Source organism: Megalops cyprinoides, chromosome 1, assembly GCF_013368585.1.
Source record: "Megalops cyprinoides isolate fMegCyp1 chromosome 1, fMegCyp1.pri, whole genome shotgun sequence".
NCBI lineage: Eukaryota > Metazoa > Chordata > Actinopteri > Elopiformes > Megalopidae > Megalops > Megalops cyprinoides.
In genome coordinates, this window is record NC_050583.1 from 45484348 (window position 1) to 45503937 (window position 19590).

Below are 19590 nucleotides of genomic sequence, written 5' to 3' on the forward strand. Positions count from 1 at the left end.
AAATGAATAGTTAGCAATTTTCTCGTTCTTAAACTAACCTAAAATCTGTTCTGTTTTATTCTTTATTTTCTGTCTGAAGTTCATCTTAAATACGAATTAAATCACAGGTACCTAAGCCCTTCCTGTAGGTTATTCCTTTGAATTCGTTTTAATTAAGGAATACTGACTCACTCCAAAATGCCGCATATTCAAACGCGAGATGAGTATGCATCCTGTGTCTTAATGGCGTTCAATATGGGGAGTAGAATGCAGCTGCTTTATATGGTGCTGACCTGTGTATTAGTTGATGAAGTTGAAAAATTTGTTATGCTTTCTTGCAATCAATCACCATAAAGGTAATAGTTTTGCGCATGAGTATGTTTTTAATTCGTCGCACGCAGACGTGTTTTTTTCTTCTTTTTTTTTTGAAATTTGTCTGACCCCCACCCCTGTCATACTCTTTTACACACACTCACGCACTCAAGATACGGTAATTTTGAACAGTTCCTTTCATCAGCGTAAACATGACGTCAGTACAATTCCCCTCATCAGCGTTAAGTATTACGTCAGGACCAGCGAGGCGCCGGATATCATTTCTGCCCCAGCACGGTGAAAAGCGGGCCAGGCGTTTTCTCGCCATTGTAAAGTGAAACCCCTGTCGATAAGGGTCCGGGGAAAATCGCTTTGATGTGTGCCTGGCCCGGTTAAATTTAGATATTTTGGATGGGGTTGCCTGTCATTTTTTCAATCGGAGATTTTACTTTGCACGCGCTGTGTCTGGAATACTTCGGATGTCAAATATTCGCTTTTAATGCCGTAAAATAGTCAGCTTTGGAATACAAATTCCGCTGCACGCCTGGACTCAGTTATATCTCGCCCTGAATCACTTTATGAAGCACTTCTGAAAACTCAGAACTTTAAAGCCTAGCATTACCTCAGCGCACGGTGCCCAAAGAATGACTTGCCTTCGTGGAGGGAAATATAGCCCGTGTCAGAGTGCATAGCCAGGTATTCCCCTATCGCTAGGACTGTGACTAAGTATTTGTACGCGTGATATAAATTAAAGGAGAAAGCGGGCTGTTCAGTTACCTCTGCGCTTTCTGGTGGTGGAGCCCGGAGCGCGTCACTGGTGGGGGGTTACAGCTGAACCCAGTACAGCGGAGCGCGCAGTGGAAACGCACAGAGCGACGGGGATCGCTACGAGCCAGAGTCCTCTCGCCCATTTCTGTTTGTTTTTTTTGGCAGGTCGATATTGTATCTACGTCGGTGTGAATTGTTCGTCCGACGGGACAGATATTTTGGTGTCGCTTTGGTGAGGGTTGCGCTGAACTGGAGAAGGTGTTTTTTGGAGGTGGGGGTTAAATGTCTGAAGTCTCTTGGATGAACGCGGGACCACCTGCCTATGAACGGCGCCTCCATGGATCAGACGCGTAACAGAGTGGATTTATCTGGGGAACCGAAATTCTAATCTAACCACAGCATTAAAACTATCCAACAGCACTGTAATTATCCACGGGCAGAAAACGCGATGATACTCATAACTTTCTACATAATGCTGCCTGTGTTGGGTAAGTTCATTCATACCTTTGCCCTTCTGGGCACCACCGTGAATATTACGGAATTTTCTGATTACTTTTGCAATATGATATAACGAAGCATCACATAATTATCATAATCATAATTATGAACTCAAAATTTCTGCCACAACAACCTGCATAATGCTGATGGACTTTGGACGAACCGAAACGGGTAAGGAAAAGACGTGCACACTAGGCTGTGAGTTGAGATCATCGCTAAATGCCCTGAAAAGTAACTGCGACCGCAGACAGATCCGATCACTTTCTTTTGAAGCTGATTCCATTGTTTTATGAGTAGACTAATTTTTAGGAATGAGTAACTAATATAAACTTGCAGTATGTTCTGAATAATCTGTCTTTAAAAATACCAAAACCAAACTACTGGAATTACAGTATGCTGTATATGATTTCATGAACGTTTCTCTGCCCTTCTCTGGACGGGTCACTATTTCTGTTTATAGTTTTCAAATGAACCACGTCGAAAGGGAAATATTAAGAAAAATGATTACGGTTATTATTATCGCTATCATGACGAGAATAATGGTGATGGTGATTATTATTATTATTATTATTATCGCTGTTGTTGTTGCGCAGATGTGCTGTTGTCTGCAGAGGAGAGCGCGATGTATCGCTCTGGCAGGCTGGATTGCGTGAAAGCGAGCGAACAGTGTCTGAAAGAGATGGGCTGCAGCACCAAGTACCGGACCATGAGGCAGTGCGTGGCGGGCAAAGAGACCAACTTCAGCATGGTGGCCGGACCCGAGGCGCAGGACGAGTGCCGGAGCGCCATGGACGCTATCAAGCAGAGCCCGCTCTACAACTGCCGGTGCAAACGCGGCATGAAGAAGGAGAAGAACTGTCTGCGCATCTACTGGAGTATTTACCAGACTTTACAGGGTACGACCCCTTCTCTCTCTCTCTCTCATCCATCCCTCCAGCGCACTTAACATAAATCACTTTAAAACTAGACACACTATATGAGATATTAAAACGCCGAATACGATTATACACAGCAAAATCATAAGCAGCAGACCCGCGGGCAGGAGCCTAATTGCTAATTACATTATCAGAAATGTACTGTAGGCTATACCCGGGACGAGTGTGCTCGCAAAGGACAATTTGTCAGCATCAATCGGCTTTTCCCCACTCCTGCTCTCGCAGGTCCTTCCGGCCGGGTTTATTTATTCTCTGTTGGGAGACAGCTTCAGTGATTGCATTACGATTCATGACTGAGGGGGATTTAGGTCCGGCGCTAAGCAGATTCTTTTAAATTAATGACGTGTGAACCTATTTGGTCACTGACCAGCGAGCCTGGCGCTAATCAGACCTCCGCGTCGGCGATGCCGCTGGGTCGCGGGTCTGTGCTGAGTAACACCACGCCTAATTACCCACTTACAGCGCAAAGGCCTCCGTGGATCAGATATGAACCGGCTTAAGAGCATATTAACAACGTGGGCATTACTCATAAAGTGTTAAGATCAGCGGAATTTTATGAACCTTTAACTGAGAAGTCTTCAACGTTGAGAGCTAACGAATTTAGTAACGAATGTCATAATTATGTGATGTGAAATATTTCAACATGTCAAGTTTTGCAAGTATTTTTGAAGATTTAAAATTATCTCAGATTTTATGAATGGCTGTAATTTATGTTACACGTATGTTCAAAGTGTTTCATTTTTATACATTTAATGCTAAAATTCCATTACTTAGTGTTTTGATTGTTTTTGAAAGCAAATTTTAGTAACTAAAATGTGACTGCACCAAAATATTAATAAAGAACAGAATTCATACTTATGTTTTTTTCTGCTTTTACAATGTGATATTCCTTACTTCCAGGATTTAATTTTTTTTTTTACTTGGGACCAGCTGCTTAAAAATGTCAAACATCTGAACAAATAGCTGGGATTAATGCACACGCACACACACACACACACACACACACTCATAAATGGCTGAAATAATGTTGACCTGTATATGAATTTCAGGAAATGACCTGCAGGAAGAATCTCCCTATGAACGAATGAACAGTCGTCTGTCTGACGTTTTCCGCTCAGCTCCGATTATTTCAGGTAAGACCGCTGAGTTTATTCAGACACGCTTCAAATGGCCCATATGAATGCAGGTGTTTACCTCCCAAAATGGCCTGTATGAACCCGGATATGTTTTTCACTCCCTCCAGGTAGCCGATATTAGCCAGGGATTGAGGTGATAAAAGGGTGGGTATTGTGGGAAATTTTGAATAGTGTTTACAGTGAGCTCTGGTGTGGACTAGCAGCATAAAACCCTCATTTCACACACTGATAATAATACCCTTTATCTGTAGAGCGCTACTCATGAAAAAATTTCATCACAAGGTGCTTCTAACACAAAGGAAATAAAAACAAAATAAACAATAAAAATGATAAAAGAGACAGTGCAAATGTATATATAATTAACTTAAAAGCAATATTTAAAAAACTGCATCTTTAAACAGCGTTTAAAAATATCACCTGATGGTGACTCTGAGGGCTAATTGAATGGAGTTCCACAGTCTGGAGGAATAAAAACTATTGGCTGTTTCCCCTTTTCCATCTTTTTGCGAGTTTAGGGAACTGTCAAAGGGTTGGCAGGTAGTGATTTAAGACCACGAGTGGATAAAAGCTTTGCATTTCAGTAAGATATCCTGCTGCTGTGGCATTAAGTGCCCTGTAGACAGGTGAAAGGGCCTGAAAATCTCTCCAGTGCTCAGGCAGCCAGTGTAAAGAAGAGTGAGGATTTCTCTGGTTCTGGTTAAAATGTGGGCTGTCACAGTCTGGACAGCCTATAAGTGGTCTATACTGTGAAAAGAGCATTGCAGTGGTCCGAGCTGCTCGTTATCAAGGCAAGTATTAACCCTTCAGCACCTGCTGATCAGAGAAATCCCTGTGCTTTGGCTCTGTGCTTAAGGGGGTAAAAGACCGTTTTATAATGTTCTTCACATGAGACTGAGAGCTCAGATCAGCATCAGGAATTACAGCACCATCCTTTACCTGGAGAAAGGTGTACGTGAGAGGGGGAGTCTGTCCAGCTTTGTGGCAGGTTCTCTTAAGCTGACTTATTCATCCATTTCTACTTGGATCCTTCTGTTTGGTGGAGGCCCTTTTACCTGGGGCTACAATGTCAAGGATTTCCTGGGTTTGCAATATAAACTGTTAACAAAACCATCACAGGAGGAAGAGAAAGCAGAGACAGGTAAATCATTGACATAATTCACACACTTCACAGTAGTTCAGGTGACAGCTTTGGACAATACCATCTATGTTTACATGTTTCACACCCAGCATGACCTCAAAAATACACAGAATTTTTAATAAATTGTAGCAATATTAAGGATAGAGGGAACTGTCGTGTTCAGACTTCTGGTAATAACCACATGGCATGAATGGCCTTGTTTATATGTTTATCCATAAATGGGAGGATTATAACAGGCTGATGACATCTGATCACAAGCTAAAAGGCTGATCCGAACATAAAAACCTCCTGATTCCTGGATGATGTGATCTGATCTGATCTTTACTCTCTTTGTGACCCAGCTTGGCTTGGTGCTCCAGCACAGTGTGACTGAGGCCCAGGTTCAGTGTAGGAGGAGTGCTCTCCTCTCTGATTCTGTGTAACATATTTAACCAAGTGTAACCCTTTTTCGTTTTTTGTAAAACAGACATCAATTTCAGTGACCCGACAAATTTCTGATACTGCATGAGCAACACAAAGAGGAAAAGCGTGTCCTGTGTGTGTCCTGGCCCTGCGTGTGGAGTCATCAGTGTGAATCTGTCCTGGGGGGGGGGGGGGCAGGAGTATGGGAGAGGGTGGCACAGAGCCGCAGGTGCAGTGGCAGCCAGGGCAGGTACGGCACCATGAAACACCAGCACAGAGAGCACACCTGTGTGCGTGCGCTATGAGGGAAAAGCCAGCGGTGCGTCACAGCAGGCTGCTGCTGGCTCACTGTCTCTGTGTCAGCGCGGATCTGTCTAGCTTCACCGTGCGGGGTCTTTTCCAAAAGCCGCAGAGACGTTAGCTGCCTGAAGATGGCAGTGTTGATCCCTGATTTACAATCTTGCAGGTGCTGGAGGAGAGCGATGTGTTATCACTAATCACCAATCACCTGGCTGTGTCTGTGTGGTGAGGGACAGACAGACAGACCGATGGACAGACAGGAGCCAGGGGTGACACAGGGGGTCATACCTGCAAGGACCGAAGCAGATGCCCTCTCTCAGGGCAACGTTACATGCAGAGCTCATGAGGAGATTCGGACGCGTAGCATGTGTAACTACGTTCATAATTCATATTCATAAAAGACCCACACAGTATGATTTTATAGTATGATGAGGCCGAAAGATCCCAAAGTCTCGTTATCACTGAAATGATGTTATTCTGATGGGAACCTTTAAGCAGCCACTCTAACAAGTTAACGTAGGTGCAGTTAGACAGAAATTACCTGCCTTCAGTCAAATTTTGGAATAGAAATATGTAACATGTAATACAAGCAGAAATGCAGTCAGTGCTGTGCTTTATGCCTGTTTATTCCTATTTCTTTACATTGTGGATTATAATTGCACTACAGAATACATATAGCAGCTGAGCTTCAAAGTTATGTTGCCAAAAGGTAAAATGGAGCTCTGGGATCTCATCCAGGTAAAAGAGGCTTCCATGTGGTACCTGTGAGAGGGAAGACTCTGCCCCTGTCTGCTGTCTCAGTAGGAAAATCACTGTCTTTGCACGTACAGTTTGTGGGGTGGAGAATGCTGTACTGCAGAGTTTTAACTGTGACGCAACAGTCCTGTTGAAATCAGGACTACATCAGTTCAGCTGTTGGACATCAGTACACCTTATGAAGGTCAGACACCTAAATGAGGTCTCACCTGGAGGATCAGGGCAGAGCTGGGTGAGGTGACCCCAAAGGCAGGGTGAGGGACCTGGCAGAGCCCCTTTGGGGCAGGGTAAGGGGCTGGAGGGGCCGAGGGTGCAGGGCTTGGGTGGAGCCAGCAATGAGGGCGGCTCTGAGGTCGCTAAGGTTTACCTGGAAGAAGAAGCAGGTGTGGCTCAGGGGTGTGGCTGGGAGGCTGCGTTGAATTCCTCTCCAAGCTTTCTCCGGGTGGTTGTCAAGGTTACGTTCACCAGGTGAGATGGTGAGGCCCAGAGCTGGCTCTGACTGACAGCAGAGAAACACCTCACACCTGGAGAGGATGAGCTTGATGCTAGGTGGTCATCCAGGACTTATGCAGACACTGTGTGTGACTCCTTTGACCTGGGGTGGAGGGAAGTCGTCCCCCCTGGGGGGCAGGGAGGACCATGGGGGACCAGGGGGACAGAGTCTGTTCACTTCTGTCAGTGTATTTTCACTTTTTTATTTCCTCAGCAGAAAACTTCATCAGCAGAAGCTGTGTTTGGTCCTGTCTCTCTCCATTATGGCTGAAACGTTGATTCTGTTGTGGTATTTGGCCTCGGTCTGCGTGTCTGAGGCAGTAAAAGGTGCAGACACTCCGGCTCTCTGAGAGGAAACGCTGAGCTTTAAGGGCAGGGAAAGCCACTCTGCAGCGACACAGCCACGGAGCACAGCCTCCATAAATCTCCAAATGCAATTTCAGGGCCGTTTGTGCTTCCTCGCAGCGCACTACACTTTATTGAATAAAAGCACAGAAGGACAGTGTAGCGACTTGGCCGGGGACTCGCACTCTCCAGAGATGAAGTGGGGCTGGTAATCACACACAGCCTGCAAGCAGGAGGATGAGGAAGCAAATCTAATACTGAGCCTCAAGCCACAAAGGGGGGGAAAATGCAGACAGAAAATGGTTTATGCTGAATGGCTGTGATTGGCTCTTTTGTCAGTCATGACATCAATAACATACAGAGCTAATGAAAAGTATGACACAGTTTCACAAGCAAATTATTATCACCACCTAACAAACAAAAACATAGCGTACATACACACGGATGCACCACCATACGGTGCAAGTGTGTGTGTGTGTGTGCGCGCGTGTGCGTATAGAGAGAGACAGAGACAGAGGGAGACAGGGAGAAAGAGAACTGGAGAGTAAAATTAATCTTGAGCTCTGTGGAAAGAGGTTTTGTAAGGAGTGGAAAATGAAACACAGGGATTAGACACACATCTCACAGCTGACAGATGGAGAAGCAGTGGAGCTGAGCTGGAGTGGATTCCTCTTTAGAGCAGAGTGAAACAATGTTTACTGTACCGATCAGACCGCAGCGCCATATGTTCAGCGGGGCTCTGCAGAGAGCTGTCTGTAAGTAGCCCTCCATTCATCAGTTTCTCTCTTTAAGCGAAACAATCTGCTCTGTCCAATCACAACGTGCTATTCTGTCCAACCACAGTGTGTTTCCTCCTAAAATTAGAGTCATTGATTTATTCAAGTGTTTCGCTTGTTCGTCACACTGCATTACTGCATTATTTTCAGAAATTACTGAAGGTGTAATGTCACAAGAGATATTAAGTACTGTAACATTTGGTCTAATTCCTTTTCAGAAGGACAGAGGGTATCGAAAACAGGTGTAAGTCTAAGTGCAGATTTCAGTGGAACAGTAAGAGAGAATCTGGGAGGACAGTGAGGCAAGAGATCAGCTTTAATATCAGATGTTTGACCTAATTTTCTGCTAGAGGTCATGTGACAGGAAACAAATCAATAATGAAGGCTGTGCTGGTCACAATGCCTGAGGACATGAAGCCTAAAATACCCATTCAGTGGCAACACACTGTTCTCACAATGTTACTCCAATATTGTGTCAGCGTGATCCATGATAATGCAGAGGTGCTGTGGGAGTGTAGTCTGTGTGACTACACTTACCGCTGCTTTGAGATACCTTGGGAGTGTGTGTGTGTGTGTGTGTGTGTGTGTGTGTGTGTGTGTGACTGCACTGACCTCTGCTTTGAGACTCTGTGGGAATGAAGTGTGTGTGACTGCACTGACGGCTGCTTTAAGATGTTAATCGTGACTGAAGGCCACAATGGCTTGCTGTTACAGAATGGTGAATGGGCGGCTTCATTGTTGTCTAACAGGTATCCTGAAGGGAGCTTAGTGACTTTCAGGAAACCCTCATTCTTGATTGGCAGCTGTAAATCTGGCTCTGAAATGTGCGCACAGTGGTCATCAGAGTTGCTTAGATGAGTCTCGGTGATTGGTCAGTCTTAAGGGCCCCCACAGACACTCGCTGTCTATTACTTATCATAATTTTAACATCATGGCTCCCAGTCCAGCCTGCCCTCCCCACTGTACTGACCCATAAAGAAACAGCCAGAATACCTGTGTTTCAGATGTTAGCAGGCTTAGCATACGTGTCACATTGTTTCCTGTGAAAACACAACAGAAGGAGGGAAAATGTAATTACAGTATTCATGAAGCCCTCTCCCCATTCTGCGGTGCCTCTCCGTTCTCCTGCTTTCTTTTCTACAGAATCATAAACTGGAAAAAGCAATCTCCCACGGGGCGTTGTGTGAGAACTGAACAGAGCTTCAGAAATACTCCAGAGGGGTTAGAGACGACACACCTTCTCTCAGAATGAACAGACCCTCAGAGGGGTGAGAGACAGCACACCTTCTCTCAGAATGGACACACCCTCAGAAGGGTTAGAGACGACACACCTTCTCTCAGAATGAACACACCCTCAGAGGGATGAGAGATGGCACACCTTCTCTCAGAATGGACACACCCTCAGAGGGGTTAGAGACGACACACCTTCTCTCAGAATGAACACACCATCAGAGGGGTGAGAGACAGCACACCGTCTCTCAGAATGGACACACCCTCAGAGGGGTGAGAGACAGCACACCTTCTCTCAGAATGGACACACCCTCAGAGGGGTGAGAGACAGCACACCTTCTCTCAGAATGGACACACCCTCAGAGGGATGAGAGACGACACACCTTCTCTCAGAATGAACACACCATCAGAGGGATGAGAGACGGCACACCTTCTCTCAGAATGGACACACCCTCAGAGGGGTGAGAGACAGCACACCTTCTCTCAGAATGAACACACCCTCAGAGGGATGAGAGATGGCACACCTTCTCTCAGAATGGACACACCCTCAGAGGGGTTAGAGACGACACACCTTCTCTCAGAATGAACACACCATCAGAGGGGCGAGAGACAGCACACCTTCTCTCAGAATGGACACACCCTCAGAGGGGTGAGAGACAGCACACCGTCTCTCAGAATGGACACACCCTCAGAGGGATGAGAGATGACACACCTTCTCTCAGAATGGACACACCCTCATACTAACAGTTCTCATTAAAGATACCATTTACTGTCACAGAAGGGCAGAAGCCTAGCTTTCTGCTCGATGATCGCCTGAGAGACTCAGATTCAGCAGTGGAGTCACACACACATGGCTCCACAGAACCCTTCCTGCGTTACTCCCAGGATGTGGCCTCCCTGTTTGCATGAAGTCTTTTAGGGTGTCCTCCTGTGGCCCCCCTCACCCTGCCCCCCAGGTCAAAGCCGTAAACAGCAAGGCAGAGAGGCTGGTTCCGGGCAGCACGCCAGGAGGTGCTGGATTTACTGCCCTGGGAGCACAGCCATGGTGTGCTGGGGTAGGACATGAGCTCCTGCGAGTAAAACAATCATGAGAGTTGGATTCATTCTGCTAAAGTAAATGAACAGGAGAGTTGGATTCATTCTACTAAAGAAAATTATCAAGAAAGCCAGATTCATTCTTGGATTCCTCATTGGAGTAAATGTTCAGGAGTATTATAGATGAGAGCAATGGCGTAGGATGTGGGCGGGGCTATTTTTAAAACTTATGACAATTTGATCTCACATCAAACATGCACAGTACTCAGATCTATTTATTACAGCTTTAAATCCTCTCTCAGCTCCAGGGAGCATTTCCCTGCCTCCTCTACACCTGTGCATGGCTTTATATAGCAGTGCATCTTTATATACATATATTAATGACCATGGCTGGCAGTTCTCTACAGGTGGCTTAAAGAAGGGCCATGTTTTTCCCCTGTTTCTCTGCCTGCCCCTCCTCTCCCGCCCCCTTTTAGTGGAGCTTCAGCAGGAATGATGGACTCTCTTACACGATGCTCTCCTTGTTTTCCATCTTCGGTCCATTTTGCGGCAGCAGCTCGGATATCCTCCCACACACATACACCTATCCCATCACCACTGGCCAAAAAGCTCCCATTGCACCCCTGAAAAGCGGTGAATAAATGGCCCGTATCATGGGAAATTAAGTAGCTGAGTATTGTGTGGCAGAGTATCGGTGTGAAATGCTGTAAGTAGCGTAGGAGCTGTAGCCTTTGGCACTGATGGAGATGAGCCTGTCATTAGCAAAGGGAGAGAGAGGATTCAGGAACCCCATAATGGGTGGAGCTACAATGGGCTGTCAATCACTGACTCCTATCAACCAATCAAAAAGTCGAATGAAAAAACCAGTCAGTGAGTCACTGATCACACATGGTAACTCCAGCCATTTCAGGGGTCATGAAGCCTCACTGTAATGTGTTTGCCTGTCTTCTGGAGCTGGCTCGCTGTCACCAGCGGGACCACTGAACTTCCCATCAAGCACAAACATCAAATAAGCAGCAGACCTAATTCTGCAAAAAATAACCCATCTTTTAGAAGCTTCCTGTAACCAGCGTCTCCGAGGACCCCCAGATCACCCTGGAGCAGAGCGCGTCTGGCGAAACTGCGTCTGAAACGGAATCGATACAGACCGAACTGACACAGCTCCAAGGCTGCGTGCACAAGGAAAACATCGATTTTGTTAAAAAAGCAGCTGTCCAGCTAAAAGCCCTTCCTGTTTGGTGCATCAGTCTTTGATCCTCTCAGTCCTACCTTCCCAGGCCCTCTCGCTACAGAGGCAGGGAGCATGAGGAGGCCTGACTCTCGCCAGCTGTGTGGAGTCTGAGCGTTTAGCGCCTGTTAGACCCAGCTGAGGACGGGCAGCTGCTCGTTTTAGGGATTCAGTCTCCTGGGCTTATGGTAATTATCGCCATTAAACGGGCAGGTTGTTTGGGTGTCAGAGACAGCCCCGGGTAGCATGGAGAGCGCTCGTGCGGAGAGCTGGGCACGGCCGAGCGCCGTTTGTGTCTTTATTTAAATGGCACGGTGAAGGACGTGACTCCACCCTGACTGTGGGAGGCAGCACCCCTCATAGCCCAGGTGACTTCCAGGGGATTGTGGGTAATTTGACGGGGGTGTCTGAATGTGTAAATGGTTTTATTTATTTAGTTTTACAATTTATCCCTTTACACAGCTGGATATTTACTGAAATAATTCAGAACTCAGATGAAGTACCCTTCTGAAAGGCATGGTAACAGCACAGCACTTGGAACTGAGACCTGGACCCCTGTGGGCATACACAAGCCTCGCTCCCTTCCCTCCTTCCTGCCCAAGGCTCCACCCCTGCTTACTGCCCCGGGCTCCACCCCTGCTTCCTGCCCCAGGCTCTGCCTCTGTGCAGTTGCTGTAGAGACTCCGCTCTGAGCTTCCAGGTCTATGACTGAGCGACTCTTTGGCAGCTGTTTGATGCTTTTGTTAGTATTCAGACACTGCAGCATAGCCCCCTTTAAGCACAGGGAGAGGAGGAGAGAAAGACATGCTGAAAAAGAAGCTCTGCGTCTGGGGAAAGCAGCTGAGAGGAACACAGCCAGAGAGAAGAAGAACAGAGCAAGAGAAAGTAAAGGCAGGGGAAGGTGAACCTGACTTTGAAACACATAAGTATCGAGCTGGAGTCTCGGTCTCTCCTGGGTGTTGTAAGACAGGCTGGAAGATGGGAGATGAGCAGGCCACTGAGAACACAACCAGGAAGAGGAGTCGTCCCATACCTGTGCCCTCAAAGCATCGACACTGAAACCCTCTTGATCAGATCTGCTGTGTCCTCCCTCACCCAGACCACACTCATTGAGACTACAGTGCACCTGGCTCAGAGACCATTTCAGAACCTCAAAAGGTCAGCATGCCTGAGAAACCAGACATGATCCAGTCAGTGTCCAGGGAAGGTGCTGAGTAGGTGTTAACACCATGCCGAGACTATGCTGAGTTTGTGAAGATCCCAGGACTGTGCTGAGACTGTGCAGCTACCTGCGAGACAGTGCTGAGACTGAGCTGAGACTGAGCTGAGACCTCTGAGACGGTGCTGAGTGGATGCTGAGACTGTGTTGAGACAGTGCTGTGAAGCTGGTAGTGCTTTCATTATCTCTGCACACATCGTGCCCCTTGATCTCCGAGCACCATCCAGCGATCAAATGGACGGCTGTGGAAACACAAGATTCAGCTTTTTAATTGGAGCTTGAACTCTTTGCATGTGATAATTAGATTCATTAGGTTAGTCATTCTACCTTTTCCACCATCATTTCATCTTTTTTTCAGCTCAGTATTTTTAATAGGCTGATTATTACACCCTTCAATTAAGAAAGTTAAAAATAACTTTAATGTGAAGAAAAGTCATCTTGGTCAAGAGGATCGGGAATGTGATTATATTTAATTATTCTTTTACAGTGATGATTATTTTAATTGCGGGTTCTTTTTCCTGAAAATACTGTATTTTGAATTCTGCTGTCTAGTGTGGCATCTGGTTCCAACACTCCGGTGAAACTGGAAAGCAATTCGTTTGGCCTTGTCTTTCTCTGAAGTGCAGCCAGTGCTGGTTATGGAATACCATAAACGTCCTGTCAGATTTATATATTGTGTATTTCAATAGTTACATTCAATGGAATTGGCACAGTTTGTAAGGTAAAAAAATCGATACAAATCTCTTCAATATTGGCAAAAAGCTCAACCAGACTTTATGAAGGCTCTTGGTTATTAAAGATTAATATATATGCCTGTCGGCAGTTATTGTCTCATGGAGCAATTTGATTTTGAAGCTCTTTTTGCTTCATTGACATGCATGCTTGCCTCTTTCTACAAAAGAGGCGTGCCAAGTGCCTCCCGATTTCACTCAGCAGTGATGTCTCTCTCTTTAGGGCCTGCAGTTTGGAGGTCTGGAACCTTCTGGGAAAAACACTTTCAGATTAATTAAAAAACTCAAATCCTCCAAAGAACATTATGACTCAGTGCTGAAGTTAATTTGAGTGGGACTGGAGGATAGAAGTTTTCTATGTGCAAAGAGAGAAACTTATCAAATTCTGTATTAAAAGTTTTTCTATCTGGAATAACTGCTCATTTTAAGTGTTCTTCTGGCACATCACATATATTGATCATTTACTGATGTGTTATTTCTTCTGATCTGTGGTAGAAGAAGTGTAAGATCCCTTGAGCAATCAATCTAACATTTAGCAGCACCGACACTAGTTCATAATCTGATATTATGCAGCACAGTCACTACTGTATAAACTGATATTAGACAGCACAGATACTTAATATGATATTTGGCAGCACAGAAACTAGTGTATAATCTGATATTATACAGTACAGACACTAGTGTGTAATATGATATTACACAGCACAGTCAGTGGTGTATAATCTGATATTACAGAGCACAGACACCAGTGTATGATCTGATATTCGGCAGTGCAGGTGACTGACATGTTCAGTGTGTCTGCTTGCCTCCTTGCTCTGCTGAAAGCTTTACAGAGACAGACTCACTCACTCAGCAGGCTGATAAAGCACAGTCTATTCAGCCTTTTCTCTGAACAACAGATGGCCATTATGAACAAAGAGAAACAAGATCAGCCTTTTAAACAGAACTTCTGCCAGATGCATAGAGGGACAGTATCAATATCACTGAGTGCATTAAGCACAATGTGTGTGTGTGTGTGTGTGTGTGTGTGTGAGATTCTCTGTGTGTAAAAACCCTCTGAGACATACTCATGCCCATACTGTCTCTGTGATTGAAGGAAGGAGACAAATGCATAGATGTGTTTGTTAAAAGTAAGGTTGCTATAACAACTATTTTGAACTCATTTCTGGGGACAAACGAACACTTAGCTGTAAGTGAATTCTGACGTGAGCACACTTGAGTATTAAACAGAGCTCTTAAGAGCTGCACTTTGGGGTTTTCTGTGGAAAATTGGGAGATAAACTCTTTGACCCATGAAAGCTTTCACACAACTGAAGCGGAACTGGAAAGCTTTGTTAAGGTGATTTAGTCAGGTGTCCTACAGTGCAGCTGCTGTTTAGATCTTTTATGGGCATGTAGAAGTAACCATTACAGATGACTTATGGACAAAGAACTGCACCAAGGTCTGTTAAAAAAAAGAGAGTTTTTGTCATCACTTTTAAGTGTCCTTTAAATGTGAACGGTGTCTGACATTCTTTCATTAAGTCCTCATCAAATAGACTAACATTGATTGACAAGACTGAGATAAATTCAAATATACATACACACAAAGTAAACAAAGTAATGGAACCACCAACTGGAAAAGGACTCTACCACAGTTAAAAAGGAGTCTACACATGTGCTTCATATTAATGTCAATACTAACTACCAAAATGATTCTGCTACAAAAGACACATTATACTCAACACTTTAAAATGTGAGTTTCCAAAGCAATATGAATTATCTAACAGATTTTGAAAAAGGTCAAATAGTTGGTAGCTGAATTGCAGGTGCATCAGTCACAGAGATGGCAACACTATTTACTGTGTCAATCAGGGAAGTGTCGAAAATCATGAGAGCATACGCCAAACTCACCAACAGGGACAGACAGACACTTCAGAGGATCAGTGCTCAAAACCTCAAAAACAAGCTGAAAAATTGCTACAGAACTGAATCCATACTTCCATGACCTGGACTCAACAAGAAACGTACATCCTATATCTAATATTTATGGCAGAGCTGCCATTCGCAAACAGCTTGTTACCAAGGCCAGTGCATCACAAACCTGGATTTCTAAGAAAGTAATATGGTCTGGTAACTCTGATGATTCTCCTGCATGTGGACAGATTTATGTTTGGAGAAAGCCAGAGGAAGCCCTCAGCCCACATTGCTTGCTCCCAGCTATTAAACATGGTGGTGGATCTGCAATGGAATGGGAAGCCATCTTGTGTGAGTCACTGGGTACGACTATTACTCTGCATGGTAGAATTACGCCCAAGGATTACAAAACAATATATTGGAAATTTTGTCTCCTGAAGATGTTTCCATATTCCGAGGTGATAAAGCCCCCATACAAACAGCTAAGCGGATTCAAGAGGGGTTTTATAGGCCCTTCCGTGGCCTCTGCAATCACCAGATCAGAACATCATTGAACCTTTATTGGAAGTTTGAGAATGCAGAGTGAAGAGCAGTTTTCCGCATTCTTCATCCAGTACCAGAGGCTGTCCTTGAAACATGATCCGATATTGTTTGGTGTTTCCATTATTTTGTACCCCTAACCCCTGAGTCTGCGTGTGTATAGCTACTTTCATTCATTTTCTATTGTAGGTTTTGCAAAATATGCAAATATTTTATGTTTTTTCTACATGACTGACTATAACTGCTTTGTATGCCATGTAAATGCACATACATCAAAGCTATTTTTCTTACATTCGACTCATACAGACATGTATTCATTTTTCATCATTGCATGGGGCCTTCATGTTGTTGAGCTCAGAGTGTGTGGCGGTGTGATTTATGGGTTATGTGCTTCCACTCCACACAATGTTGCATTTATGTTTTTTTAATGTTCCTCTGGGTAATGTGCTTTTGTTCCACACAGATCTTACATTTACGTTTGTTTATGATCTTGTGGGTAACGTGATTCTTCTTTGCGTAGATGGTCATTAATGTTTTCGCAATATATCTTTTTGTTTTCAAAAAGCATTTTGAAAGGAATATTCTGAGATTTTCAAAACCTTTACCCTGGTAATGCCATTAGCATACAGGCAGTTTGTATGCACCGCTTCAGTTAGCATTTCATCAGCATCTGCCCATTTGAACATGTTAATATGATTGGCAGCCACAGAGTCACCCCCAGCTGCATACAGGTTTAGTTCTTCAGATTCAGCTCTGCTGGAGACTAATCTCCATCCACACATAGGCCTGGTTCTTCTGGTTCTGTGGGCTACATTCTGCTGTAGGCCAATCCCCTACAGCATGTAGGCATGGTTCTGTGGAGTACTCTCTGATGTAGGGTAAACCCCAATGGCACAACAGCTCATCTTTACGGCACAGAAGCCTTGTTCTGCTTCCTGTCTCAGTGAGGTTTGTGAAGGGGCGAGGACAGAAACAGCCGTAATGTTGAATCTCTCATTTCTGTGAGTGACGTTTTCTTCCCATTGCACCTCCAGTTATCAATTAATCCGACATAATCTTAATCACAGAGACGTTTGTATTTTCAAAGCTCCAGAGGGTGTCTCACCATATCTCTTCTCTCCCAGGTGCTAAGCCTTGTGTCTAGCCTGCGTTTTTAAAACTGTGAGTGTGTGTTCATCATGGGTTCTTACAGTCAAACATTTCAGTTGATTGAGTTTCAGTTTCAGGGGAAGTTAATAAACAGTCTCTGGAGTTTACACTGTGTCAGCATCAGAATATTGTGAACCTTACAGGAACAGAGAGCTGATGTGAATCATAAAGATTTAAATTATTTTAATATTCTATTTATTCTCATTCTTAAACTAACAGGAATTATTGCAATTTTTAATAGTTTTAAGTGGGAGGTTGGTCTCCAAATTAATCTTTGTTTACGCAGAGGGACAGACTGTCACCTTTAGGGGATTTGATTTCATTAACATTAGATGTGCATATTAGATTTCGGCTGCTGAAACTAATCCAGTATAAACCTTACATTATCTGACACATGGGAGATATTAACAGCCAGTCTTCCTCACACATTGCTATATTTCCACCTATTAATAGCATCATAATTTATTCACAGCATTTGTTAGTAAATCATTTGTTAGGAGTGGGGCTGTCAGTATATTACAATGCATTATAATTGGAAACTTTTGATATTGTGTTTGATTTCTTCAGATTAAGGCATTTTAAGAATCCAGAGAATTATGGTACACACACATGCACGGGAACACACACCTACACACACACACTCTTTCACCCATGACTGAAACTCACAGTGCTTCAGAGATCCATGCACTGACAGGGAAACACCCAAAGCCGAGCAGGGCATTCATTTCCCAAGTATCTCACCTGTCAGGGGCAGTGAATAGTGTCTGCATGTTATTAGGAAAGAGAATCCTTCTTTGAGTGACAGAAGGATAACACCGTCCTACATAGCGGGAAAGATGGTGATGTAACAAAGAACTGCTGGATATTGGCACAGAGTACAGTGTGCATATGAAGGGGCAGCCATTATGGCTCGGCTGTATTGAGGTTACTGTGAGAATACACGGTAGAGTGTGTGCATGTGTGTGTGTGTGTATATATATATATATATATATATATATATATATATATATATATATGAAATGGCAGCCATTTTGGTTCAGCTGTACTTGGTTGACCGCGAGAATAGAGGTAGAGTAGAGGATGTGTATGTAAGAAGGTGCAGCCATTTTGGCCCCGAGGGGTTAGCTGCCCTGCATTTCTTGGAAACCTCAGGAGCCTGTTTCCTGCAACAAGGCCACTCTGCTCTGTATCCAGAGCAGGAGTTTATCAGGAGCATGCAAGTACACACACACACTTACACATACACTGACACGCACAGGTGTGAATTAGCCTGGTGTGCAATACTGCAGAGCGTGACTGTAACTTTCCTACGAATGACCCAATGAGCTGTCTGCCACTCCTCCTCTCCCTTCCCACAATCCCCAGCTGCCTCAGTGTGACTGTTTCTGCTGCTAGTGCAGGGAATTGAAAGCCCTGTCCCCAGGAGAGAGGACTCGGCTGCTTGCCATACAAACAGCAAATGGACATTTTTTTATAGGTTATTAAGGATTGATTTTCACTGGATTAAGGGGCACTGCGCTGTAACACTGAGAACGTTCTCAATATAACACAGGGGTACTAATACCGCAGAGGATTAACCCAACCTTATACTCATACACACTCTCTCTCTCTCTCTCTCTCTTTCAGACACATACACACACTGACTCACTCAATCACACACACACACACACATACAATCACGCAGACACATATACACACACACTTACACGCACGCACACACACACACTCTCACACTCTCTCTCATATACACACATGCACACACACACTCACTGACTCACTCATTCAAACAACACACTCTCACATACACACACACACATACGCACACACACTCACACTCGCATAGACACTTACACACACATACACAAACACACTCACACTCAAATTCATTCACACACTCAGGCAAACACACTAACACACTCATACAGACATGCACTCTCATACACAAACACACTCATTCAACTACACACACTCACACACAAACACAAACACTCGCAAATATACACTCACACTAACTTTCATATATCATATACACACTCACATACGTCCAAGCACATACGTATGCATACAAAGACAGACACAATAATAATGACATAAAGTCGGGAAAATGCTCGTTACTCTCACAAGGTTTTCCTCATCTACCTTGTGAACCCAACTGAAAATTAAGGATTACCTGTGAGGTGGCAGCAGGTTGTCATAGTAACAGACAGGCCAAGGCCATGGTTATTTTTCCTGGTAACGGCCTGATGGATGGTGCCATGGCTGCTTATTCACTTCCTCCTGTCAGCGGCAGCTCTTCCTGTTAAATGTTGCAGGCCAGGCTGCTCGTCTGTCTCTCCTCCAAACATCCGATAGATGTAGCGGCTGAGATTCATCACAGACGGTGCATTTAACACCCCAATGTGTCTCTGCTGCGTTTAACACCCCACTGTGTCTCTCCTGCATTTAACACCCCACTGTGTCTCTGCAGCGTCTAACACCCCACTGTGTCTCTGCAGCGTCTAACACCTCACTGTGTCTCTGCTGAGTTTAACACCCCACTGTGTCTCTGCTGAGTTTAACACCCCACTGTGTCTCTGCTGAGTTTAACACCTCACTGTGTCTCTGCTGAGTTTAACACCCCACTGTGTCTCTGCTGAGTTTAACACCTCACTGTGTCTCTGCTGAGTTTAACACCCCACTGTGTCTCTGCTGAGTTTAACATCTCACTGTGTCTCTCCTGCGTCTA

The 19590-nt window shown here is 44.6% G+C and overlaps 1 protein-coding gene across 1 annotated transcript in view; it reads left to right on the plus strand.

The window, feature by feature from the left end:
- Window positions 1-1156: 1156 nt before the first annotated feature.
- Window positions 1157-19590, plus strand: part of gfra1b (gdnf family receptor alpha 1b) — a 34133-nt gene continuing 15699 nt past the window's right edge. The window contains exons 1-3 of the mRNA XM_036531725.1: window positions 1157-1547; window positions 2151-2453; window positions 3542-3625. Coding sequence (XP_036387618.1) covers window positions 1508-1547; window positions 2151-2453; window positions 3542-3625 — 427 coding nt within the window. The 5' untranslated portion in view covers window positions 1157-1507. The remainder of the gene's footprint in view (window positions 1548-2150; window positions 2454-3541; window positions 3626-19590) is intronic.